This window comes from Nanorana parkeri, unplaced genomic scaffold, assembly GCF_000935625.1.
Source record: "Nanorana parkeri isolate BGI_ZX_2015 unplaced genomic scaffold, ASM93562v1 scaffold22, whole genome shotgun sequence".
NCBI lineage: Eukaryota > Metazoa > Chordata > Amphibia > Anura > Dicroglossidae > Nanorana > Nanorana parkeri.
The window spans coordinates 1,777,432-1,801,078 of NW_017306290.1; the positions used below are offsets into that span (position 1 = coordinate 1,777,432).

Sequence of the window (23,647 nt, forward strand, 5' to 3'; positions counted from 1 at the left end):
GAGCAGTTACAACAGGCATTAAAATAAAAATAAAGATTTAAACCATTAAAATAAATGAAAATGTCTGTAAGCACCCACATCAGTGTGATAATATTTCCTACCCCCTGTCACTGTCATTATTATTAAGTATTTAGTCTTTCTATGACTGTCATTCCCAGAAAGGATGTTAATAAAGGGTTAGGAAGAACTCTGGGATTTAAAGGTCTCTAGATGCGGTGGTGTAAGAAAAATGATTTACGTTATACTGGCCCCCATCTTCTGATCCATAATTTTCATGTGTAAAATTTGGAAGCGACCATGCATCTGCTTCAGGCTACTATGACATTTATAACATGTGAGTATCGTTCCACTTTAAGGGGGTTTCGGAATACATTCCTTAAAAGCAAACAAACCAAAATATAGTGCACCATTGAAATGCTGATTTTAATAATCACAACGCAAAAAATAGCAGCCTGGAAGTATTACTTTGGAATATAATATAATTTACAGTATGCACTTGTGACAGAAGAAGAGCTTTGAAAGGGAAAAAGTGTGCCTCATTGAAATGGAAATGTGCAGCTGCAATCAGAGCATAGTTTTTTTTGCACTTACTCCCTGTCAATCTGATCTTTTACTGTCTGTCTTTTTTATGTGTGCTAGATCTCGCTGCTGAAACAGAACCTAGAAATGCAGCTGTGTCAGTCCCAGAATGCTTTGCAGCAGCTGCAGTCACAGTTTAGTCAAGAGCGACAACGTCTGACTCGAGAGCTTCAAGAACTGGAGAAGGAGCACCAGCAGAGGCAGAAGTCACTGCAAGAAGCACACATGTTAGCATTCCAAAGTATGGAGGAAACAAAGGACCAAGAGCAAAAAGCAAGTTTATATTCTTTTTTCTGTTTCATTCTTGCATAAGGCTGCCATTTGCCATAGAACACATTGTGGAGGTTTAGGTGTAAATATATTTTTTGTATTATTTTAAATATTCTAATGAGGTATTTTTCTTCTCACCAGACATTTTGCTCTTATATTAAATTCTACACTGCCCCCACACTGCAAGGTTTAAATGCTTACTTAGGTCTAGGGTATTGGGTAAAGCCGTTTTACTTACCTGATCCCGCTCCTCCAGCAGTCGGCAGTCATCTTGTCTCACCTACTTGTGGACTGTCCCTCGGTGTTCTCATGTATAAAGTAGAGCAGTGGTTCTCAACCTGTGTAACCTCGGGACCCACATGTTTCCTTGGTCATTAAGGCGTGACCCAAAAATGATTTCATTTCTGAAACATTTTAATTTATTACACAAAACAACTTGTGCAGTATTCAGCAATATATATTTTGCTGAAAGTAAATGAATTAAAAAAAATTATAAAATTTATAAAGAATAAAAATTCAATATTTAAAAAAATTTAAATAAAAACGTGTGGGGGTGGCGGTTGCGGGGTACACTTCCAATGGATGTTTAAGTAGAGGTATATGCCCTCGATTGTACTAGGACTAGGTGATGTAAGCAAACCTCTGACTGCTGGAGCATAGGGGGGAAAAGGCTGTCTTGGAACCTGCAGGAGCGGGGCATCAGGTAAGTAAAAGTCCTTTTCCTACCCTAGACCTAAACAAGCAGCCCCACTGCAAGGGGAGTTTTATTTCCCAGAATTCAGCTTTAACAGGTATCAAACCCAAGACCAAAATGTAATATATTGCAGCGTACCAGTTTTTAGATGTGGTAGATTTATTTATTCATGTTTAGCAAGTGCAGAAAATAATTGTTACCTTCCCGGAAATGCAGTGTCCTGGCACATTTTTATAAACATATCCTTGTAAATACCTTTATTTTTAGTCATCTGACTGCAGGCCACTTCCAGTCTGTTCAGAGGGAGTGCTTTAGTATAAAAGGAACCACTCTCTGGGATATGACCGCATTTCCTGGAATTCCCGGACTGCACCTTGCAAAAACAGAAGCAAGGCTGTGGGGAGGCGCTCTCAGCACTGTAACCCTGCAATTGCTGCCAGGAAGAGATTAATATCAACTCCAAGAGAAATAAAGTTCTTTATACACCCTGAGCCTGGGATCTAGGGTCCTCGCAAGACACAGTGGAATAGATATTTACATAAATAGATGCACTTTGCCAGTAATGTTAGTTTATATACTTTGGTAGACATGCCAGGTCCCCTTTAATGTGAATCTGTGCCTTCGTTGTGCATCACTTTGCTTCCACCAACCACCTCCCATTCTCAATTCAGCTAATAGAAGTGAACAGAGGAAGCCCTGTTTGAACTATGAGTCATGTCTTGGAGCTTACACAAGGCTGAGCAGCCAATCACCAAGCCCCAGGGCCATCTCATGGCAGTCAAAAGCTTTTCCATACTGAGAAGTATCAGGTATTTTTCTTTGCTTCGAGCAGCCAAACCGAGTGGTGTGGAAGGGGGATGGAGCAGCGACGGAAAGTACATTGAGAATATGCTGTTTGTGAGGCCTCATGGACAAACCCTTGGCTTGCTTTAAGGAAGAAAAAAAAAGGAAAAGAGAAAAAACAATCAGGAGAGCAGACTGGATGCACAGCATTATAGGAAGATTGCTATTCTAGCAGTAAAGTGCTCTGTTCTGTTAAGATAATTTGCCCAATTTTCTTGTCTTGTACATGCAATTTATCTTTCACTAGAGAATGAATTGTACATGCTGCTTATTTTCTCGTGTTGGGTATTTTTATTTTTTTCGCCACACAGGATTTGGAAGATCGCTTGCATCAAAAATACTCAGAGGAGCTCCAATCTGTAAAAGATGCCCACAAGCAGGTCATGGACATGCTGCGAGTGGAGATGGAACAGGAGCTGCAGACCTTGCGCTTTGAATTAGAAGACGAAGGCAAAGCCATGCTAGGTATGTTTTACCTTTTTAAATTATATTAGAAGGCATCAGTGATTTGACAATTACGATAACACTGTAATCTGCATATGCTTGTATGTTAGGAGCTTGAAGAATAAATCTGCTTAAAAGAAGGAAAAAAAATATAGTTATGAAACACACCCTGAAAGCCTGTTTTATAAAATGCACTATATAAAAATCTATAATAAATACATAAAACACTTGAAAAATGACCAAAGACGTTCAGCTGAAGTGTAAATGGGGCCAGAGATCTCTCTGTAGCACAAAGCAAACACAATGCATTCGCACTGGAAATCCTGAAGATGTCACTTCTGAAGATATTTAGAGTTCTGACAGCCATATTGCGATCCAGATGTGCCCTCACGCCTACAGTAGATCACTACAATACTGATCTATTACCAGTGGAAGCTCTAGAAATTGTTTTTTAAAAAAATGGGTCTTGCTAGGACAAACCTTTCCATCCATACATGCTAAACAGGGAATTAAATGATGACTCGTGGTAAGATCTGAACAAGATGACTGCTCCTCTGTGAAACTGATACGTCTATATAAAATACTATAAAGGGAATTTATCAAAACTGGAGCAGAAAAAATCTGGAGAAGCTGTGTACAGCAACCAATCAGCTTCTGTCTTTCATTTTCAAATCTTAACTGAACAAACTGAAGAGAAAAGCTGATTGGATGCCATGCTCAATTGCTCCAGATTTTGTCTGCTTCAGTCTGGATAAATTCCTCCCTATGAGTTGTCACAAACAGGGATGAGGTTTGCTTCAACGCAGGCTCAGCCAAACTGTGCTAAAGTTCTAAACATTAATCTGAACCTCTTTGAAGTCAACAGGAGCCAAATCTTTAAAATCACTTCTGGTCATTTTCAGGGCCAATTTGCATGCTTTTGGTAAAGAGAAGGACATGAGGAGCTGGGCACTGCCCCGAAGAACATGAACTAATGCAAAAAAAAGAAATCCATCAGTAGGGCCCAGCTTTTTTAATAATGCTTAAAGGGCAACCTTAACAATGCAAAATTAATTTAAATAGCATGCTTGGGGGATGCCCTAAACTTGCCTTTGAAGGGGCGCACCAGTATAATGTATCCAATTTATCCAATGTACTACAGCAAAACTAACATTAGGAAATAAAAAACCTTTGCCAGTAAATTACATTTCCCTGCCTGCTTTCCCCTTTCTAAAGACCAGTTCCAGATCCTTGGTGAATGTTTGTTATGGATTTAAGGGGGAACCTTACTCCATAATAAAAAAAAAAGGATGTGGCATTTTCCCCTAAAATCTGTAGTAGACACCTATCTGAGCATGCAGCATAGGTGTCCAGGAAAGGGGTAGGCACCAGTGTGTGCCCCCACCCTCTGCTGAAGCCATACCAGGCCACATGCCCTTAATATGGGGAGGTTACGCCATGTCCCCATATTGAGAAAGGCCTCTTCCCCACATCCCTTGCCTTGTGGATTGAGGGTCTGCGGTGGTGGTGGTGACTCCTTGACACAAATGACAGCGTCCTTCCTGCAGCTGAATATAAACAAGGGGGCAGCGATGCTATGTCACCAGCAGCCCTTCCCCGTTGTGTACACTCACCTGCAGGGCCAGGAATGCCCTGGCCCGCAGCTGAATGTAGTCGGGGTGCATCACTGGTTGCTAGGATGCAGGCAGCTGCTGGCTACCGAGCAATCAGTGTCCCATAGTAGGAAGTTCTTACATATAGAAGTTGTAGTAATCTATTACTAAGAAGTTTCTCACGGCCACCCATTAGAGTAAAACCTGCATTTGAAATGTGAAAGTTACAATATTTTTGATACAGGAAACAGAGCGAGATGATGTCAACACAGGCTGCTGAAAAAAAATTTTTACTGCCCTCCTGCTGACTCTGTATAAGATACATGTTTGCTTGTTCAGCACTGGACATCAGAGAACATAGAATAAAGTCAACTGATTGATCCTTCTGACTTTAGATTTATTGAATAGCATTACTATCTCACTTAATATTTTGAATTGTTGCTTGAGTTGCTATTCATATAAACAAAAAAACATATTAAAAAATGACTCCCAGATCTCATTGTGTGCCAATTCATGCAAGTCTGCACTAACACACAGACCCAGCCCACCAGTTCATGTTGGATTTAAGCACAAAGTTTCTTTTTACACATGTGCATGTAAAATCAAAAGAGGGAAAACTCTTCTAAATTGAAAGGTGAGCTTTGACCTTTAAGGCTCTACGTTGTTAAGTAAAGATCACTAATGTGGTTTACTTGTACTCAAATTATGTAAAAATCCATCATATGGTATACTTGTATTTACAAAACGTTGAGCTTTACAACTCAGATGACTTTGAGCTTTACCACTCCACTATGTTATGTAAAAAAACACTTACATTACTTATATTTTATCCTTGTATTCAGAAGACGTTGCTGATTATATAATGGTATAAATATCTAAGGTTGGAAGTCACATGAAAGGTTCATTATACTATTTTTTTTTCTAATTGTCACCTCTTCCTTTCTAATAAAATTAACTAAATGAAAGCTATCAAATAAAAAAGTCCAGATTAAAGACCAATCCCCCCCACCCCCATTCAAAAATGTAAAAATTGTTTCTGCTGTATTTTAACACTATAAGATGGTTTTGTAAAATAGATGTCTTTGTTGCATTACAGTGTAGCTTGTGTTTTATATATGTCAGTTTTCTTCATGAGCACACATAAAACACAGTGTTGTATTTGTTTCTTGAAATGCAGCATCTCTGCGCTCTGAGCTCAATCACCAGCATGCGGCAGCCATTGACCAGTTAAGAAACCATCATCATCAAGAAATGGAAGCTGCTGCAGAAGAACTTGAAAGACATCAGGGTCTCAGCAGACATCAGGTAAATCAGTGCAATGCTAGGGAGATATAAATGTGTCTTCTTGATTTTGCCATATTAATGCATATGCTAAACCATTGCTTATCAGCACTGCATCCAAGGTCTAAGGTCTAATGTTTCCTAAATGAGCAAAATATGATTTGTAAAACTCCTGCTTAGTAAATGATGAGCTTTTGTTTTGTTTCTGTCTGAGATTCTTTTCTTCCCCATACAAGTCTAGATGCTCAGTTTCAGCTCAAAAAAATATAAGAGCAACTTGGCACAAACCAGAAGCAAGTCAAAGTAATGCAGAAGCAAGTAATTTTTCCTCTTAAATCGCATCAAATCATACTCCATTTCAATTGCTTCTGACTCTGATGTCATGTGTACATCAGCCATTACAAAGAATTTTAAACTAATGACTTGAAATGCACAGTTTGGGTCATTTTATTTTTTGCTAGCACAAAGGGATCCTTCCTCCCACTTTCACAGAGTATCTCAAAAAATAATTACATAAATAAAAATGAAAAACAAAAAATAAGTAAAAAATTATAAGAAAAAAAATATTAAATTAAAAAAATAAAAAGGTGATTAAAAAGTAAAAAATATCATGGCCCACTTGCCATGATAACCAGTTGATTGGCAGGCTCCTTCCCTACAGAGACCCGGGCTCCCCTGCACAGAAGAAGGACAGGAGCCTGCCAATCCACTTGTTTCTATTCCCTGGGTGATATTTGGGGGCGTACAGGGACAATGAGGGAATGCTGGAACTTGTAGTTCTCTGGTTAATATTTTGGGGGAGGGGTGTAGAGGGACAATGAGGGTATGCTAGGACTTGTATTTCAATCATGATATGTCCCAGCATGCTCTCATTGTACCTGCACACCAAGGGGGGCGCATAACTTTGTTCTGCCCCGGGCACCCGTTACTCTGGTTACGCCACTGCGCAGGGCAGGGGTTTTCCATACCTCCCAACTATAGAATTTGGAAAAGAAGGACACCTCAGTGCAAGGATGAAATGTGGCACACTACGGCAAAAAGTGTACTGAATGTCGTACGTGGCTTAAAGGCACATCGTTAAATCGGGCCTTAGCCTTCTTGCAGTAGGCAGGGCAAACATATGCTGCAGTCGTTGTACTCTCAAAATGTGCCTTAATTACTGTGCTACAAGTGACATTCTCTCATAAACACAAAAAGGAAACTCTTTCATTGCATATGCTTTTCTGAAAACAAAATATTGACAAATAGCTTTTACTTTTCCTTAGCCAATCTTATTAAAAGAACACACTTCGGGGCTTCTTACCAACCAACCACTGTTGAGACAATAAACATCTGGTTAGTACGTAATGCAGAGTACAGTTAACAGAGTACTGTGGTCAGATGTATGTACATCATACATCAACATAACATACAGAATGCGTAGGTCATGGCCTATTTATGATGCAGGGGTCAGGAGTAAGTAACATGCAGATCAGCTTATAGAGTATAGCAGTTAAGATTATGTAACATTGCACCCTTTAGGTTGCTAATAAGTGGTCGGACAAAATGTCCCAGGGTCACCGTCAGCGGAAGTGGTTAGTGAGGGGAAAAATTACCTGGCATTGTTGGTCAGTGAGAGATATAATGCCCTGTCATTGGTGTCAGTGGGAAGAACAATGCCATGATGTTGGTGTTAGTGGGAGGAAAAATGCATCAGTGGTCAGAAGCAGGAAAATCCACCCCATCACTGGTGAAGTTGTTTTAAAAAAAAGCCTCAGCATTGATATCTGCAGGACTGATTTTATACCCTAGAACCCGGGCAACTCATGTATCTGGGCATCTTGGTTATATAGCATGACTAATAAGAAGTTTGCTCTATGAATACAATTACGTAGCCTTAGATTACATACAATTAATTTCCATATAACATATATATGTGTTGTAGTAACCAGTGTATATAATCCTGCTTGCATTGTATTGGTACATTATGGTTAACACTAACTCTTATTATCAGCATCTATCAGTGCAGCGTATATTTAATTTCCTGTTTTCAGCTCTATAAAGCAGATCTTTTGGACTTGAATGCTATGAAATGATGCAAAATACAATAGTACTAAAGCACATAAAAGAATCGATTAAATGAATTTTATATTTTTATATTTTAGGAGTCTGAGCTTTTAGGGCGAATAGCAGAGCGTGAAAAGCAGCTCAGACATCAAGAACAGCATGTGGCTAATCTCAATAAGGAGCTGATGATACTACATGAGAGCATAAACACTCTTACTAAGGAACTGGAGTTCAAGGGAAAAGAGATCCTTAGAATACGTAGTGAGGCCAACCAACAAATTAGGTAAAGTAGCCTTTATGTAATAAATGTTGCTCCACCAAGTCAAGATCTGATATATGTACAAGCTGGTATATGAGCATGCCTGAACAATAATGAGAGTTATTTATCAAACCTGGAGCAGGCAGGCGTGCATGACAAGTTATCAGCTTCCATCTTTCATTTTCAAAGCTTCACTGAACAAACTGAAAAGAGAAGCTGACTGGTTACTATGGGCAACTGCTCCAGATTCTCTCTGCTCCAGTTTTGATAAATTCTCCCCAACGTCTTTCTTCCCTACACTGTTTCAAGTCTAGGTGCAGTCTATTGACCTTACTCAAATTGCAATATTTATCCAGCTCAGGAATGGCATATGAGTGTGCAGTGTCTGCATTAATAAACATATTCTGCTTAGACATTTCGATCTGTTCAGTGCTCCCTGAAGGGTAGATGCTGCATTGATCACAATACATTAGCATTATTTATCTCACCATCCATTCAGAAAAAAAAAAGACACATAAATCCTCATTCCTGATATGCATAAATGCCTAATTTGACTATGCTTGGGCAGCTAATACCCACACTTGGAAAGCCCTATCTACTGGCATGTAAAATCAATACGTTCCTGCTAAAATCTAGATTGTTGGTAGGCATTTTGCTGCCCACTGAATCATATCACAAAGTAAACAATTGGATAAAACAACATCTCTCACCCAGTAACTGGCCTGAATAGCTGTCTCATTAAAGAATAATATTTAAATAGCCGATGTAAAGGGTGATGCCTTGCTCTGCAGCCCTTAACACTCTTTGTAGTTTGCAGGGCAGGGCACTTCAATAATATTATGGATCTCTTGTTCACCAGCTGTTCTAAAATGGACTGGTAGCTAAGGAAGGTTCTATACTAGTAATATCCTTGTATCTCTTCCTTAGTCTTTATTATCCAATCAAAAAAGCAGAATGTATACAACTTACCCAAGCCCCTCTGTCCAACTGAATAACGCTTGATTGCACCTCGGGAATTTTTTTTCCCCTGTTGGAACAAATTTGATGATGCTTTATGGGTTTATTTTCCTTCCTGTGGATCAGTTGTTGGAATAGGGTTCTGATTTTTATTTATTCTTTCTTTTTCTATTGGTTGAATTCACTGGACTTGTGTATTTTTTCAACCTGACTTACTACGTAACTAAATGTAACCTTTCCTATGCACCAATTTTTACCGAGCAATTCTTCTGTATATTGACTTATCAAATAATTCTATGATCGGGTACAACTATAGCAGATGTATACATTGTGTAAGCAAATATATTTCATTTCTTAACAAAAAGGGTACATGAGCAAGATTTAAACAAGAAACATGAAGAGGATATGAATGGCTTAACAGCGGCCCATCTCAGGGAGAAGCAAGCAATTATGGCAGAATTTGCAAAGGCACAAGCAATGCTCATGGAAAAAAATGCCTCATTAAAAGTTTCGTAAGTTTAAATAGAGCAAAAAAAGTCTTTAAAAAGAGAAAAGAACTAACTTTTTTTCAGCCTACAATCACTTCTGTTACTAACCTTTCTTAAGCTATCTCCATATGAATCTAATCTAAGCATGCATTGATGTGTATTATGATTCAAATTATTTAGATCAAAATGATTATGGTTGTCAAGCTAATTAACCGTTTTATATAGTAAGGGATGTATTCATTAAAAAAATTGCAGGGCACATGCAGTCATATGACACTGCATGTACATTTGTTATGTGTGAATGGAGGCAAAAACAAATGCTATTACTATATTTATAGCATTATAGGTGACTCATAAACAATGCAGTTAAACATAGTGTCACATGACTCATTCTTGTATAGTAAAATTCATATTTAATAACATAATTTCATGATTAACAAAAAGTTGCATATAAAAGACATACCACACATCTAAAAACAGGACCATTGTACATATAAATAGCATGTCACCTCTAAGAATCCGTACAGATTGATATTGTGCAAAATAGCAATAATTAACACTCTTGATTTCATTGTAAATTCATAATAAATTAGATCAGTCAATATATAATTTTTAAGATCAGTCAACATATTATTGTTACATAATTTCATATTGTTAAATGTTCCAATCAGAAATCGGTAGTTTTTCATTCTTCGACGCGTTTCGCCATAGTTTTTTAAAGAAGTTTATAGAGGTGGCCTGTAGAATCCATATGACCACATTAAAGCCACGTGATGGTGCTGAGGAGCACAGGAAATAAATACTTCTCAGCTCCATCTAGTAGCCATAAAAAAGTATTTTCTTTATTTTACATTTGATCCTGAAAAGAAAATATACTTACAATTAGGGATGCACCGATACCATTTTTTCGATATCGAGTACGAGTACCGATATTTTGCTTTCGATGCTCGCCTATACTAAGTATCAATACCAGTGCGTCCGCTGGCATGGAGCCGGCTTCCCGGGCAATCAAGAAGCCGTGCGGCGCGTAATGACTTGCCGCCCGACTTCCTGATTGCTCAGGAAGCCGGCTCCATGTTGTATGGCCAGCTCGATTGTGATTGGCCGGGAAACCGGCTTCCCAGCCAATCAGCATCGAGCTGGCTGAACAGCTGGCTCCTTGCTCATTGGCTGGGAAGCTGGCTTCCCGCCCAATCAGTTTTAAACCAGCCAAACAGGTGGCTCGATGCTGATAGGCTGGGAAGCCGCTTTCCAGCCAATCAGCATGGAGCCAGCTTCCTGGCCAATCAGGAAGCTGGGCAGTAAGTAATGACCCGCCTCCTGGCTTCCTGATTGGCCAAGAAGCCGGCTCCATGCTGATTGGCTGGAAAGCGGCTTCCCAGCCTATCAGCATCGAGCCACCTGTTTGGCTGGTTTAAAACTGATTGGGCGGGAAGCCAGCTTCCCAGCCAATGAGCAAGGAGCCAGCTGTTCAGCCAGCTCGATGCTGATTGGCCGGGAAGAAGGCTTTCCAGCCAATCAGGGAGGCGGGTCATTACATTCGCCACCCGCCTTCCTTATTGCCCGGGAAGCCGGCTCCATGATCCCCTACGGCACTGCCGGTCAGAGGAAATCTGCCTCTGACCAGAATTTCCGGTATCGGAGCATTTGGGCAAGTACAAATGTGTAATACATGGGGGAGGGGGGTGGAGGGATAAAAAAAAAACTGGGGTAGACAGTTTTCCTATGGCGACCAATCCATTCCTCTCTTTAGTTTGCTCAGATAAGCTTTGACAATAAAGCAGAGAAGCTGAGTGGTTGTCATGGGCAACTACTCCAGATTGCCTCCATTTGTGCTGAATGACCGTACATGTAGTTTTGCAGAACAAAGGACTGCAAAATGTTTATAAATACACCCCTATATTAATACTTGCTGGATACAATGTCAGATATATACAGAATATTAAAGAGAAAAACTTATTTTAAAATAAAAAAAGTCACAAATCATAACATATATAGAACTATAAAGAGTTAAAAAGATGTGTGACTTCAACTGCTCTTTAAATACTAGCTGCTGCTCATAATATTATGTGTTAGAATGCTTACAGGAAAGGAAGCACTAAATAACAATGATCTCTATTTAATGGGAGGCATTTTGTTCATTTGTGCCTTTTTGGAGGCCATTCTTCGCTGCGGCACATATGCTTTGACTTCCCACATAAATACCAGTTGCTGCTCATGGTATTATGTGCTGGAATACTCTCACGAAAAGTGTCACTGTAAATGTACAATAGGTATCAGATGTTAAACAGTGTGTAGCCAATTCAAGTTGTAAAGGGATGTGCTCTCCAATGGTGAACATACAACATACCTCACAATAAAAGGTGAAATGAACATATTGAGCAGTGTTTAATAGATAAATCCGAGACAAAGAGCCCTTGCATGGTTCGATCATAGCTTCATTTTTTCAGAACCTTCTAGGCCCCCAATGTAACCTTTCTCGGACTTTGTAGCCACCTAGCTGGCACCTCTGCCTTTGCAGCTCCACAAAAAAACGCTGGATAATATTAAAAGGTGTCAGAGCTAAACTTGACGGTCCACATTGTGACCCTTTTTTTACTAAAGCAAAATAAATGGCAAACGCACTCATCAACTTATCACCAGCTTTAAAGCAAGGTGCACATGGAAGGGCTTTATACAGTACAACAGCAAAAGGCTTCCCAGCACACTCACCAGCCAGCATGCAAAAAAACTTGTCTCACCGCTAAGGTTAAAAACAGAGGTTTAGATACACGTCTTCTGTAGAATATGTGAAAGCCACACCACCTCGTCAAGGCACCTCTATGTAGTGCGGTCCTAACTCTAACCTTTGAGAGTCTCCATCTTGGAGCACGTGTAGCAAAAGATAAAAATTGGTGCAGGTTTGCCAGGAGGCAGCCCAACCCCCCTTAACCCCTTCGTAACGGGAGACGTACACTGTACGTCCAGCCACAAAGAGGGACACACAAAGGACACCGCACATCACAACGGCAGCTGAGACCCCTAATATGGCACTGCATCAAATCAGTCAAGCAAAACAAATGGCAAACACACTCATCAAGTTATCACCAGCTTTAAAGCAAGGTGCACATGAAAGGGCTTTTGACGAGGCGGTGCGGCTTTCACATATTCTGCAGAAGATATGTGTCTAAACCTCTGTTTTTAACCTTAGTGGTAGACAAGTTTTTTTTGCATGCTGGCTGGTGAGTGATCTGGGAAACTTTTTGCTGTTGTACTTTTTTTTACTAAGGGACACACATACCTTGCCTTTAAAGTGAAACTGTAGACAAAAACCTAATTGCATCTTTTAAATAAATATGCTGTATGTAAATTTTGTACAGTCAACCTTGCAGTGTATACACATCTGCCTTACTGCACAGTCAGGCAGGTTCAGCGATCACCTCGCTACCTACAGCTTGTTAATTGTACAGCAAATCAGTCTGTTTAGTTAGTAGGGAGGTAATCTTGCTTTTCTTTTCTTTCTTTTTTAAAGCTTGAGTATGGCTGTGGTGGGACCATCCCGCTGCATTATACATGAAGCCCTAACTGTTAAAATACGAGAAACTGATACGGTAGTATACAGAGTATGACAGCTCCATAGTCAGTCAGCTAGTGCTTGAGGGTATATGCCAGTGATATAACATATTGGCCAAAGGCTTGTTTTATTATCTCTGCATACAAGTGCAGCCACGCTGAAAAAGTAAGGTTCCACTTAGCTGGAGATGATATTTAAGGCAGAGTGATTTTCACCTCAGTCTTTAAGTATCAAGATAATTATAAGATTAATTTTTACACTTTAAAAAAATTACCAGCCTAGTCAGCTAGAATACTAGCCTAGTCAGACTTTGAAAACGAAATGATTTCTGCTCTAAGAAGAGCTGTACACTTTAGAGTAAGACCACTCACTTCAAAGCTGACTTCCCTGTGGGACATGCAGAAATCCCTCTTGACATTGCTGGAAACATCTATGCCTTGTGTGAAGTCTCTACACCATATAGATCATTTATTAATTACATTTTGTCATGCAAAATCTCTTTCAGTGCAGAATCGTGCTATTCACATGAGGAACATTCTCCGTATACTTATGCCAGCTAAGCAATGTGTTCCTCAAGCATGTTACAAGAGACTGTAAAGTTGAGACACAGATGGGTATATTGATAAAGCAGTGAATCTGACATTCAGAAAATGTTTACTGCAGGTGAACCTTCCAGTTGCATGTGTTTTAAATGACAGTTATTGATTCACCACCAGAGAATGTTGGCTAAAAGTCACATTCACTGCTTTATAAATAGACCCACACGCTTTGGAAGGCAGTTTTAGAATTTGCCCCAAGCACCTGATTTGATATAAAATACTAACCTGAACAGCTCAGTAAACATGTCAGTAATTATAGTGCCGTATTGTGGCAACCAAGGCGGCCTTGTGGGTTGGTGGACTTCTGGCCCAAAAAACAGGATTTGGATGCCATTATGCATCCAGTGTCCATGTTGTATTAGCTTTAAAGGTCATATTTTCCATATTTCCATGAACTTCCATATTTGTACATTCGTGATTCAGTTAATTGCCGTTTTAAGAAGCAATCTAAGGCCCCTTTCACACGGCCTCCCCGATCGGGTCTGCCTGTCAGTTTTTCAGGCAGACCCAATCGGATGCCCAGTGCAAGTCTATGGGCAGCGATGTGTAAACGTTTACACCCGGTTGACCCCGACTCCAGCCGGGTCTGGAAAAACAAACAGATCAGAGATCTGTTACGCCGAACCGGATCATACCGGATGTCCGTTTACATCCGTTTCCCCATGGACCGACATGGGGTCCGGCAATTGCAGTTTTTTCCTCATTTGCAAGATGGAGGAAAAAATTGTACGAACACAGATGTCTCAGCGGTGACATCCGCTCTGTACTGCTATGATCAGGATGGATCCGTTCATGGGTCCTCTCCTGATCAGCCCGTGTGAAAGGGGCCTAATCATTTCACTAGTGATGCTATGAAAAGATCTGGAGCCATGACCTGTTTGTGGGCCCAGAGGACTGGTTTGAGGAACACTGGTTTAGCATAATCGTTGATGTTTATTTACTTTGTATCCAATGCAGTTTTGCTACATGAATCTGTATGCTTCAGAATAAATACAAATGCTCCATCCAGTTGCATGTGATTTTATACCCACTTGTCCTGTAATGCAGGCTGAAATTACAATACTTATAGTTCCTGGGATGTCATTTCACAAAAAGTGGGGACAAGGCCGTGCCAGAGGAGGATGCCATCCAAGATAACCATCCCTCTCCACCTCTGCAGCAAAGATGGCCACACACTTAGTTCAGTGACGCTGCTGTTAAAAGTTCAGGCTCAGCACAACTAAGTAAAAGTCTCCGCCTGGTCACTGCGCATGTCACACAGGCACACTGAGTGGTCATTGTTAACAGGCTTTGCATCAATAAAGCTATGACCTACAACTGTCTGTGTGACAGGTTCAGTGGTCAAAATACGAAGTAAAAGAAACAGGTCACCAGCACTCGTTTAGAATAAATATGTCCTTTTTTAATGGACAATTGTGTCACTAAGAAGGGACCCTGTGCGGCCCCGAAACGTCGGCTCTATTGATTGTAGTGACACAATTGTCCATTAAAAAAGGACATATTTATTCTAAACGAGTGCTGGTGACCTGTTTCTTTTACTTCGTATTTTGCACGGTGCCATCCGTGATAGTCATTGCGAGCACCACCGTTCTTATTTGGCCAGGACTGCTGTAAGGTGTGCGGAGAGGACCCCCACCCCCTGAAAACAGGTTCAGTGGTCAGGCAGTGAACTCAGTAATGCTGACCCTGTGATTTTATCAGGCTCAGCATTACCAAGCTGCACTGAGAATAGATTGTTTGGTATGGAAACTCTGGACTCAGTGCTATCACCCCCACGCCTATGAGTGCTGCCTGAGGCAGTCACCTCATTTGGCCATATTGGCGCCATGGCCCAGGGTATGGAGCGAAACTGAAGCATGGAAAGTATCAACTAATATATGTTTGCTATTGAGCCAGGAGGTGTAAAGTAGCAGGTGGACAGATAGGGGAGCTTGCGCTGACTACCAAAAGAAAATATAAAGATTAAAAGAGAACTATGGCCCAACCTTTGTTTGCCATAGTTCTCTTTAGGGTAACAGGAGGACATATACTAATGTCCTCCTGTGAGCCAAAACTCAGCATATAGTGGGCTATTGCCCAATTTATGCTGACTGCTCAGAGCTGCGCTGCAGCTGGGACGGACCCCAACAATATTGTCGGGATCCACCCCGCTGCCTGATTGACAGCTGGCTGTGCCTCTCTAGAGGCAGCTCCAGCTGTGCCCGCCCTCTCCCCTGTACGTTCCTCCAGTCAGCCCTGGAGGAATAGAGAGAGGGGAGGGGGGATTCCCTGCGGGGAGCGATTACTGAGAGTCACTGCTCTCTGCAGGAAGAAGATGGGGGACTGAGCGATTGGCGCTATGCGACTGCTTAGTTCTCGATCAATAGAGCCGACATTTGACAGCTTCAGTGTCACAACTCAGCTCTAATTATGGGGATGAGTGTAATTCACTGTTCCTATAATTTTCCTTTAAATTACGCTGACAATTAAGCAAAATCCATATTATTGCTGTAGTTTACCAAAAACTGTCACTGTCTTATTATCTCCTGGATAATAAGCCCACTTCCTCTATTACTTCAGTATTTTATGCTGAGGTAGGCAAGAAACCTCTAGTTGTGGGTACTACTTTGAAGTGAAGCTACGTGGCAACAAATGGTATTATTAAGCTATTTTTCTAATAAATGATTATCTGCTGTCCGTGTGATGTGGGAAACTGAATGGATTACTTTATGTTAAAAAGGCTGTCAAGGAATGGAAGTATAGGCTTGAGAGACCTCTTTATTCTGCATATAGAAAATGCAATACTTTAGTTGTTACTGTTGAGATGCTTGCTGGCAGGCATTTTCTTTCCTCTACATTACATTCTGAAATACTGAGAAGGCTCACTGCAGCAAACTCTCCACGAAATAGAAGTGGCCTAAATTCCGTGCAGGTTTTAAAAATGTTGTCAGTGCCTCTCAATTCTATACCCACTGTTAGGAGCCATGACTTTTTAATTAATACATTTCTTTTGTATTATAGAAGAAAAATAAATTGTAACCCTGGCAGTGTGGGTACCGCGCACTGCAAGGGTTAAGTACTTGTTTTCATCTGGTTGCGAAAATAAAAAGTTATATTCATCTGATACTTGGAGCCAGCTTGCTGTTAGACCTGTCCTTGCAGCCTCTCTTCCCCTCTGCTCAAGCAGTCTAAGATCCCATGAGTCATTGCGTCGAATACACTGTGTATTGAACGTGAGGATGCCAAGAAACATACCATCACTGGAGCAGAGAAGGATACAGGTTAAAAGGAGCACTGTCAGCTCCGTGGTTCAGGTGAGTATAACTTTGTTATTTTCGCACCTTTCCTGGACTTCTTCTTTAAAACAATCAAAGTAAACAATAGTATAAGCATTGCATAGTACATTGTATATAATTTCCCCGTGGAGGAAACACACAGTGTAGTGTTGATAATACCTGATGTATAAAACAAACATGAGGGACAGTGGAGAAGTAAAGTCTACACAGTTTGCACGTAAGTCCGAATCAAAGGACAAAAAGACTTCAGTTTGCCCCTAGACTTTATATACCAAGCATATACAATGTTATCATTATGATCATTTATCCATTCATGTGATGGAATAAAGTACATTACAGGGAAGGGATGGGGTTGGATAAAGGGGGAGAATTGGGAAGGTGAGGGGTGGTAACAATAGAGAAGTAGAGAAAAGAAGAAAAAAGGAGGAAGGTAAAATTGAGAGGGGGAAAGTTAGAGATGTAAGTGAGGGGCATGGGATAGAAAGGGGAGGAGGAGGTAGTAAGGTTAGGTTTAATGGATATAACTCTATTACAGATAAGACGCAAAACTTACTAAGGACTTAAACTGGTTCCATTGGGCTCTCGTCGTGTAAAAAAAATGCTGTATTTGTCCTCCTCCCAAGAGACCATTGGGGGAATTTATCACAACTGGAGCAGACAGAATCTGAAGCAGTTGCCCGTGGCAACCAATCAGCTTTTCTCTTCATTTGTTCAGTTAAGATTTGAAAATGAAAGATAGAAGCTGATTGGTTGCCAAGTACAGTTGCTCCAGATTTTGTCGGCTCCAGTTTCATAACTTCCCCTCCATGTGTTTAATAGAGTCAGCTTCACAAACCCACTCCATGAAGGTAGGTTATTTTTTTGATCTCCAATGTCTGGAGAGGGTTGCAAGAGTCCTAGGAGGCCACATTTCCTTTTTTTTTAAATAAGTACCTAGTATGATTGAGAGTAATGTGATGCATGGAACATTTGTTCGTTTAATATCTGTGATACTTCTATAAACTGCTAGGATCTTGTTCCAGACATTTTCGATCAAGGAGCATGCATTCCAAATATGAGTCATATTCCCCTTTTCTGTAAGGTATTTCTGGCAAGTGTCAAGGGATGTTGGGTGGTATACAGTATGTGGATGTCTGTGGGGCAGCAATACCATCTTGAAATGATTTTGTAATTGCATTCTTGTAGCCTAAGAGAGATGGTGATTGTGTGGGACAAAGCAAATGCTTTATCTTAATCTACTGAGTCAATGAACTTATATAGCTCCTATTCCCATGTGCAGTACTACCTGGTAGCATATCAGTAAGTAGGGGAGTGAGAGAACATTTGCCAGTTGGACATCCTGAAGCAGGAGAGGCAAGTCCTAGCAACTAAAGACTGCGGAAGAGGGGGCATGTGACGTCATTGGTTGCTAGGACACCAGCAGTTCTAGCAACCAATAACTGAGGAGGGGGCACATGACATCATTGGTTGTAGGACACCAGCAGTCCTAGCAGCTAATAACTAGAGCAGATGGGGAAACTGTGCTGGTTTATGGCTGACTGACAGTGAATGTGCCTGCTTTGGAGAGTCTCAGAGGCCAGCGCATACACTATCAGCCAGCCATAACCCGATGCTTGTGGTCCAGACAGAGCGGATACCCCTGTCCTCCAGAGAATGTTATCTTTTGTCTCTACAGTTTCATTAAAACTTGTTTATGATCATGGGTCTCAGTATATGACCATCTTCTGGAGACAGTTTTAAAGTTGCTTGATATATCTGTTTCCTTATTATTCCCAAACTAAAGGTCAGATTGGACATTTATTTAAGTGTAACTCCGTATGTATGTCACTGAGACCCAGGAAGCCTAAGTTATATGGGGAGAATGCATCCACAATAAACATATTACAGCTTCCACAAAAGGCTTTTCAGTGTGTCACTAGAGGTGATCGTTAAGGAGGATGCTTTTCCTGCAGTTGCCAAATATCTTTCATGTTTAAAGCATCTAGAATAAAATCACACTTAACATCACAGTTGCCAAAGTCTTTAAAAGTGATTTGCTGATTGCAGACCCAATTCTTATAGGTGGAGTTTCTTCTAACTCTGACTTCATACTTTGGGTCCAGAGATTTAAGTAAAATGTTTTTGGAGTAAAGTCTTTGCAAGTAGACATTTACAAATACAATGGAGTTACAACAAGCACATTTTATTTCATCGATTTGGTAAGAAAAATTGGCTTTCATAAAGGACACAGAGACATATGTTTGAACTAATCCATTGTACATGTATGAGGATATCAACATTTGTGTCAATAATAAGCATGCACTTTGAATGTTGTCTTTTAGTTTTCAGAGTATAATAAGGGGAATCATGTAAAACCATGCTTTTCCAAACGCTAGGTTAACAGAAATGGAGGAAAAATATCAGAACAGAGAATCCAGGCCAGAGGATCTGCAGGTCATCTCTGAATTAAAGGACATGGTTGCTGAACGGGATCAACTTATCAAGAAACTAATTGTGAGCAATTCCGTGCTTTCTTGCTTTAACAGAACAATGTCCAAATCGCTACCTTTGAGACCCAGTGGCATTAACAATTCAGTGATCTTTAAATACTCAAAAGTTCATAAATTATAACTGATTTAATCAATTATTAAACGAAACGGCATTTACAACGAACAATTTGTGCTTAAAATATTAATAGGTGAAGTGTTTGAAAGCAATTATCTGGACGTTCAAAGCTGCGTGAAAGAAGCACAGTCGCAATAACATTTTTCTTTTAACAGGAAGACAAGAAATTCTATCAACTCGAATTAGTCAACCGAGAGACCAACTTCAACAAAGTGTTTAATGCAAGTCCCAATGTTGGCGTTATCAATCCCCTAGTAAAGGTACTTACAGCAGCATGTACATTACATATATTAGCTCTTGTTTCTTCTAAGTTCTCAATGTTTACATCTGAATCTATTTTTCAAACTGTTGTCTTTGCATTCATGGCTATAGACATGCCAGTGTTTTTGCAACTACAACCAATACATAAACATCTCCTACAGTGCTTTTTACATGAATTCATAAAACGTATTAGACATGTGCGATTCGTTTCGTTCCGAATTGAAATTCGGACGAATTTTCGGAAATTCGGACATGCGGATTTATCCGAATTCCGAATTACAGACATAACGAATGCAAACGAATCTGAATTTCCATTTCCGAAATTCAGTAGCGGTAGTTTGAACGTTTGTTTCGTTTTCGTTTCTTATTCGTTCGTTGGAGCAAAGCGACATTAGAGGAGAAAAATATTTTTTCCACTCAAATGTCACTTTGCTGCAAACGAACGAACAAAACGAATAAGAACAGAAAACGAAACGAACGTTCGAACTACCGCTACCGAATTTCGTCCGAATCCGAATTCCGAATCCGAATTGACTTTCACACTCGAATCCCGAAAAACGAAATAACACAAATCCGAATTTAGAACGAAACGAAACTAAACAAATTTTTTGGCAGTGCACATGTCTAAAACGTATTACAAATGAGTGTTTAGGAATCAAAATAACATTTCAGATTTTTGTCAGAAACCTTCAACACAATTTTTGTATTTCAGAACTATTTTCAGCTGATGGCATGCTTATAAATGCCATAAAAAGCCCCGTGTAGGCTGGGTTCACACCTGGCCGTACTATAGGCGCGTTTTTTTCTGCTCGTTTTTTGCGTGTTTTTTTGTTCAGTGAAACGCGCGTTTTATACCTCTCTGGCGGTATGATTTTTTTTTCCCTTTATTTTCTCTATCTTTTTTCTGGGTTTTTCTTTTTAACTTTCAAACTTCCCGCCGGTTCCGCCCCCCTGCGACGCGGACGCTCGCAAGAGACAGAACCCGGAAGGCACAGCGGGGATCGCCGACAAGGTAAGACATACGCTGTATTCCCAAGTGTGGCTCGGGGTTACCGCTTTGTTAACCCCGAGCCACACTCTGGGATAACAATGGATACGCGCTGAAATACGCCCCAAAGAAGCTCCTGTACTTGTTTAGGCGAAGGGCGTTTTTCAGCGCGTTTCCACGGACTGAAATACGCCCAGGTGGGAACCATGCTCATTGGAAAGTATGGGATTTCACTTGCTGAGCGTTTTTCAGCGCTTCGATCAGTGCTGAAAAACGCCCAGGTGTGAACCCAGCCTTAGTATTCAGGTGTAATTATGGCTATAAGATCGTATAAGTTTCTGAAATACAGATGATGTTGTAATATAAACAAGGTTTACAACAACATTGCACTATGCAGTCTTTAGGAGAACAAATATTGGATTATTCCATTTGTGGTTCAAGGGTATCTAAACCCACAACCAAAAATGTCAAATATTGCAGCTTACCAGTCCTTAGAAGTGGTGGCTGCATTCGTTTTCTTTCTTTGTGCTTTATTCCTTTTATTTCACCTGGTAATCCTGTGAATAATACCTTCCTCTGCCTGGGTGACAATGTTTATAGACTCCACTGTATCTATTGAAGGAGCCATGGTTGTCACTCAGGCTGGAGTTCAAATATGTCTGCCGTTATTAATCTCCATTTCATGAGGTTTGGGATAATTATTAGTTTACAGAGGAAGATAATATGGTTTCTGCTTTTAATTCAGGAAGCAACATGGACACAGCATTTCTGGCAAGGCCAAAAGGTATTTTTTTGTACTTGCTGAAAATGTTCTTAGCCTGAAAAATTAAACCTAATGAATCCACCACATCTAAGAATTGATAAGTTAAAATATAATAATTGTTTCTTCTAAGTTCTCAATGTTTACATCTGAATCTATTTTTCAAACTGTTGTCTTTGCATTCATGGCTATAGACATGCCAGTGTTTTTGCAACTACAACCAATACATAAACATCTCCTACAGTGCTTTTTACATGAATTCATAAAACGTATTAGACATGTGCGATTCGTTTCGTTCCGAATTGAAATTCGGACGAATTTTCGGAAATTCGGACATGCGGATTTATCCGAATTCCGAATTACAGACATAACGAATGCAAACGAATCTGAATTTCCATTTCCGAAATTCAGTAGCGGTAGTTTGAACGTTTGTTTCGTTTTCGTTTCTTATTCGTTCGTTGGAGCAAAGCGACATTAGAGGAGAAAAATATTTTTTCCACTCAAATGTCACTTTGCTGCAAACGAACGAACAAAACGAATAAGAACAGAAAACGAAACGAACGTTCGAACTACCGCTACCGAATTTCGTCCGAATCCGAATTCCGAATCCGAATTGACTTTCACACTCGAATCCCGAAAAACGAAATAACACAAATCCGAATTTAGAACGAAACGAAACTAAACAAATTTTTTGGCAGTGCACATGTCTAAAACGTATTACAAATGAGTGTTTAGGAATCAAAATAACATTTCAGATTTTTGTCAGAAACCTTCAACACAATTTTTGTATTTCAGAACTATTTTCAGCTGATGGCATGCTTATAAATGCCATAAAAAGCCCCGTGTAGGCTGGGTTCACACCTGGCCGTACTATAGGCGCGTTTTTTTCTGCTCGTTTTTTGCGTGTTTTTTTGTTCAGTGAAACGCGCGTTTTATACCTCTCTGGCGGTATGATTTTTTTTTCCCTTTATTTTCTCTATCTTTTTTCTGGGTTTTTCTTTTTAACTTTCAAACTTCCCGCCGGTTCCGCCCCCCTGCGACGCGGACGCTCGCAAGAGACAGAACCCGGAAGGCACAGCGGGGATCGCCGACAAGGTAAGACATACGCTGTATTCCCAAGTGTGGCTCGGGGTTACCGCTTTGTTAACCCCGAGCCACACTCTGGGATAACAATGGATACGCGCTGAAATACGCCCCAAAGAAGCTCCTGTACTTGTTTAGGCGAAGGGCGTTTTTCAGCGCGTTTCCACGGACTGAAATACGCCCAGGTGGGAACCATGCTCATTGGAAAGTATGGGATTTCACTTGCTGAGCGTTTTTCAGCGCTTCGATCAGTGCTGAAAAACGCCCAGGTGTGAACCCAGCCTTAGTATTCAGGTGTAATTATGGCTATAAGATCGTATAAGTTTCTGAAATACAGATGATGTTGTAATATAAACAAGGTTTACAACAACATTGCACTATGCAGTCTTTAGGAGAACAAATATTGGATTATTCCATTTGTGGTTCAAGGGTATCTAAACCCACAACCAAAAATGTCAAATATTGCAGCTTACCAGTCCTTAGAAGTGGTGGCTGCATTCGTTTTCTTTCTTTGTGCTTTATTCCTTTTATTTCACCTGGTAATCCTGTGAATAATACCTTCCTCTGCCTGGGTGACAATGTTTATAGACTCCACTGTATCTATTGAAGGAGCCATGGTTGTCACTCAGGCTGGAGTTCAAATATGTCTGCCGTTATTAATCTCCATTTCATGAGGTTTGGGATAATTATTAGTTTACAGAGGAAGATAATATGGTTTCTGCTTTTAATTCAGGAAGCAACATGGACACAGCATTTCTGGCAAGGCCAAAAGGTATTTTTTTGTACTTGCTGAAAATGTTCTTAGCCTGAAAAATTAAACCTAATGAATCCACCACATCTAAGAATTGATAAGTTAAAATATAATACAATTTTGTATTAGTTTGAGTTTAGATATCCCACAACCTAACTAAAGCTAATTTGAAAACAATATATATTACATTATGCAAATATTTTAAATACTGTTTCATAAAAATAGACACCAAACACATATCTATGACCAAGCATAAGAAATCGCTTCACTGCAATGAGTACTACACCTCCTAATATCCCTGTATTCCATCAAATCCAAAT

At 40.2% G+C, this 23,647-nt stretch overlaps 1 protein-coding gene across 3 annotated transcripts in view; it reads left to right on the plus strand.

The window, feature by feature from the left end:
- Positions 1-23,647, plus strand: part of FAM184A (family with sequence similarity 184 member A) — a 134,497-nt gene that overhangs the window by 105,602 nt on the left and 5,248 nt on the right. For 2 of the 3 annotated variants that reach the window (XM_018563824.1, XM_018563831.1), the window contains 6 exons: positions 640-852; positions 2,698-2,851; positions 5,600-5,727; positions 7,848-8,032; positions 19,256-19,373; positions 19,640-19,744. In XM_018563824.1, the coding sequence (XP_018419326.1) occupies positions 640-852; positions 2,698-2,851; positions 5,600-5,727; positions 7,848-8,032; positions 19,256-19,373; positions 19,640-19,744 (903 nt within the window). Of the gene's footprint in view, positions 1-639; positions 853-2,697; positions 2,852-5,599; positions 5,728-7,847; positions 8,033-9,330; positions 9,478-19,255; positions 19,374-19,639; positions 19,745-23,647 lie in introns of all 3 variants that reach the window. The other variant, XM_018563815.1, reaches the window with a different exon arrangement.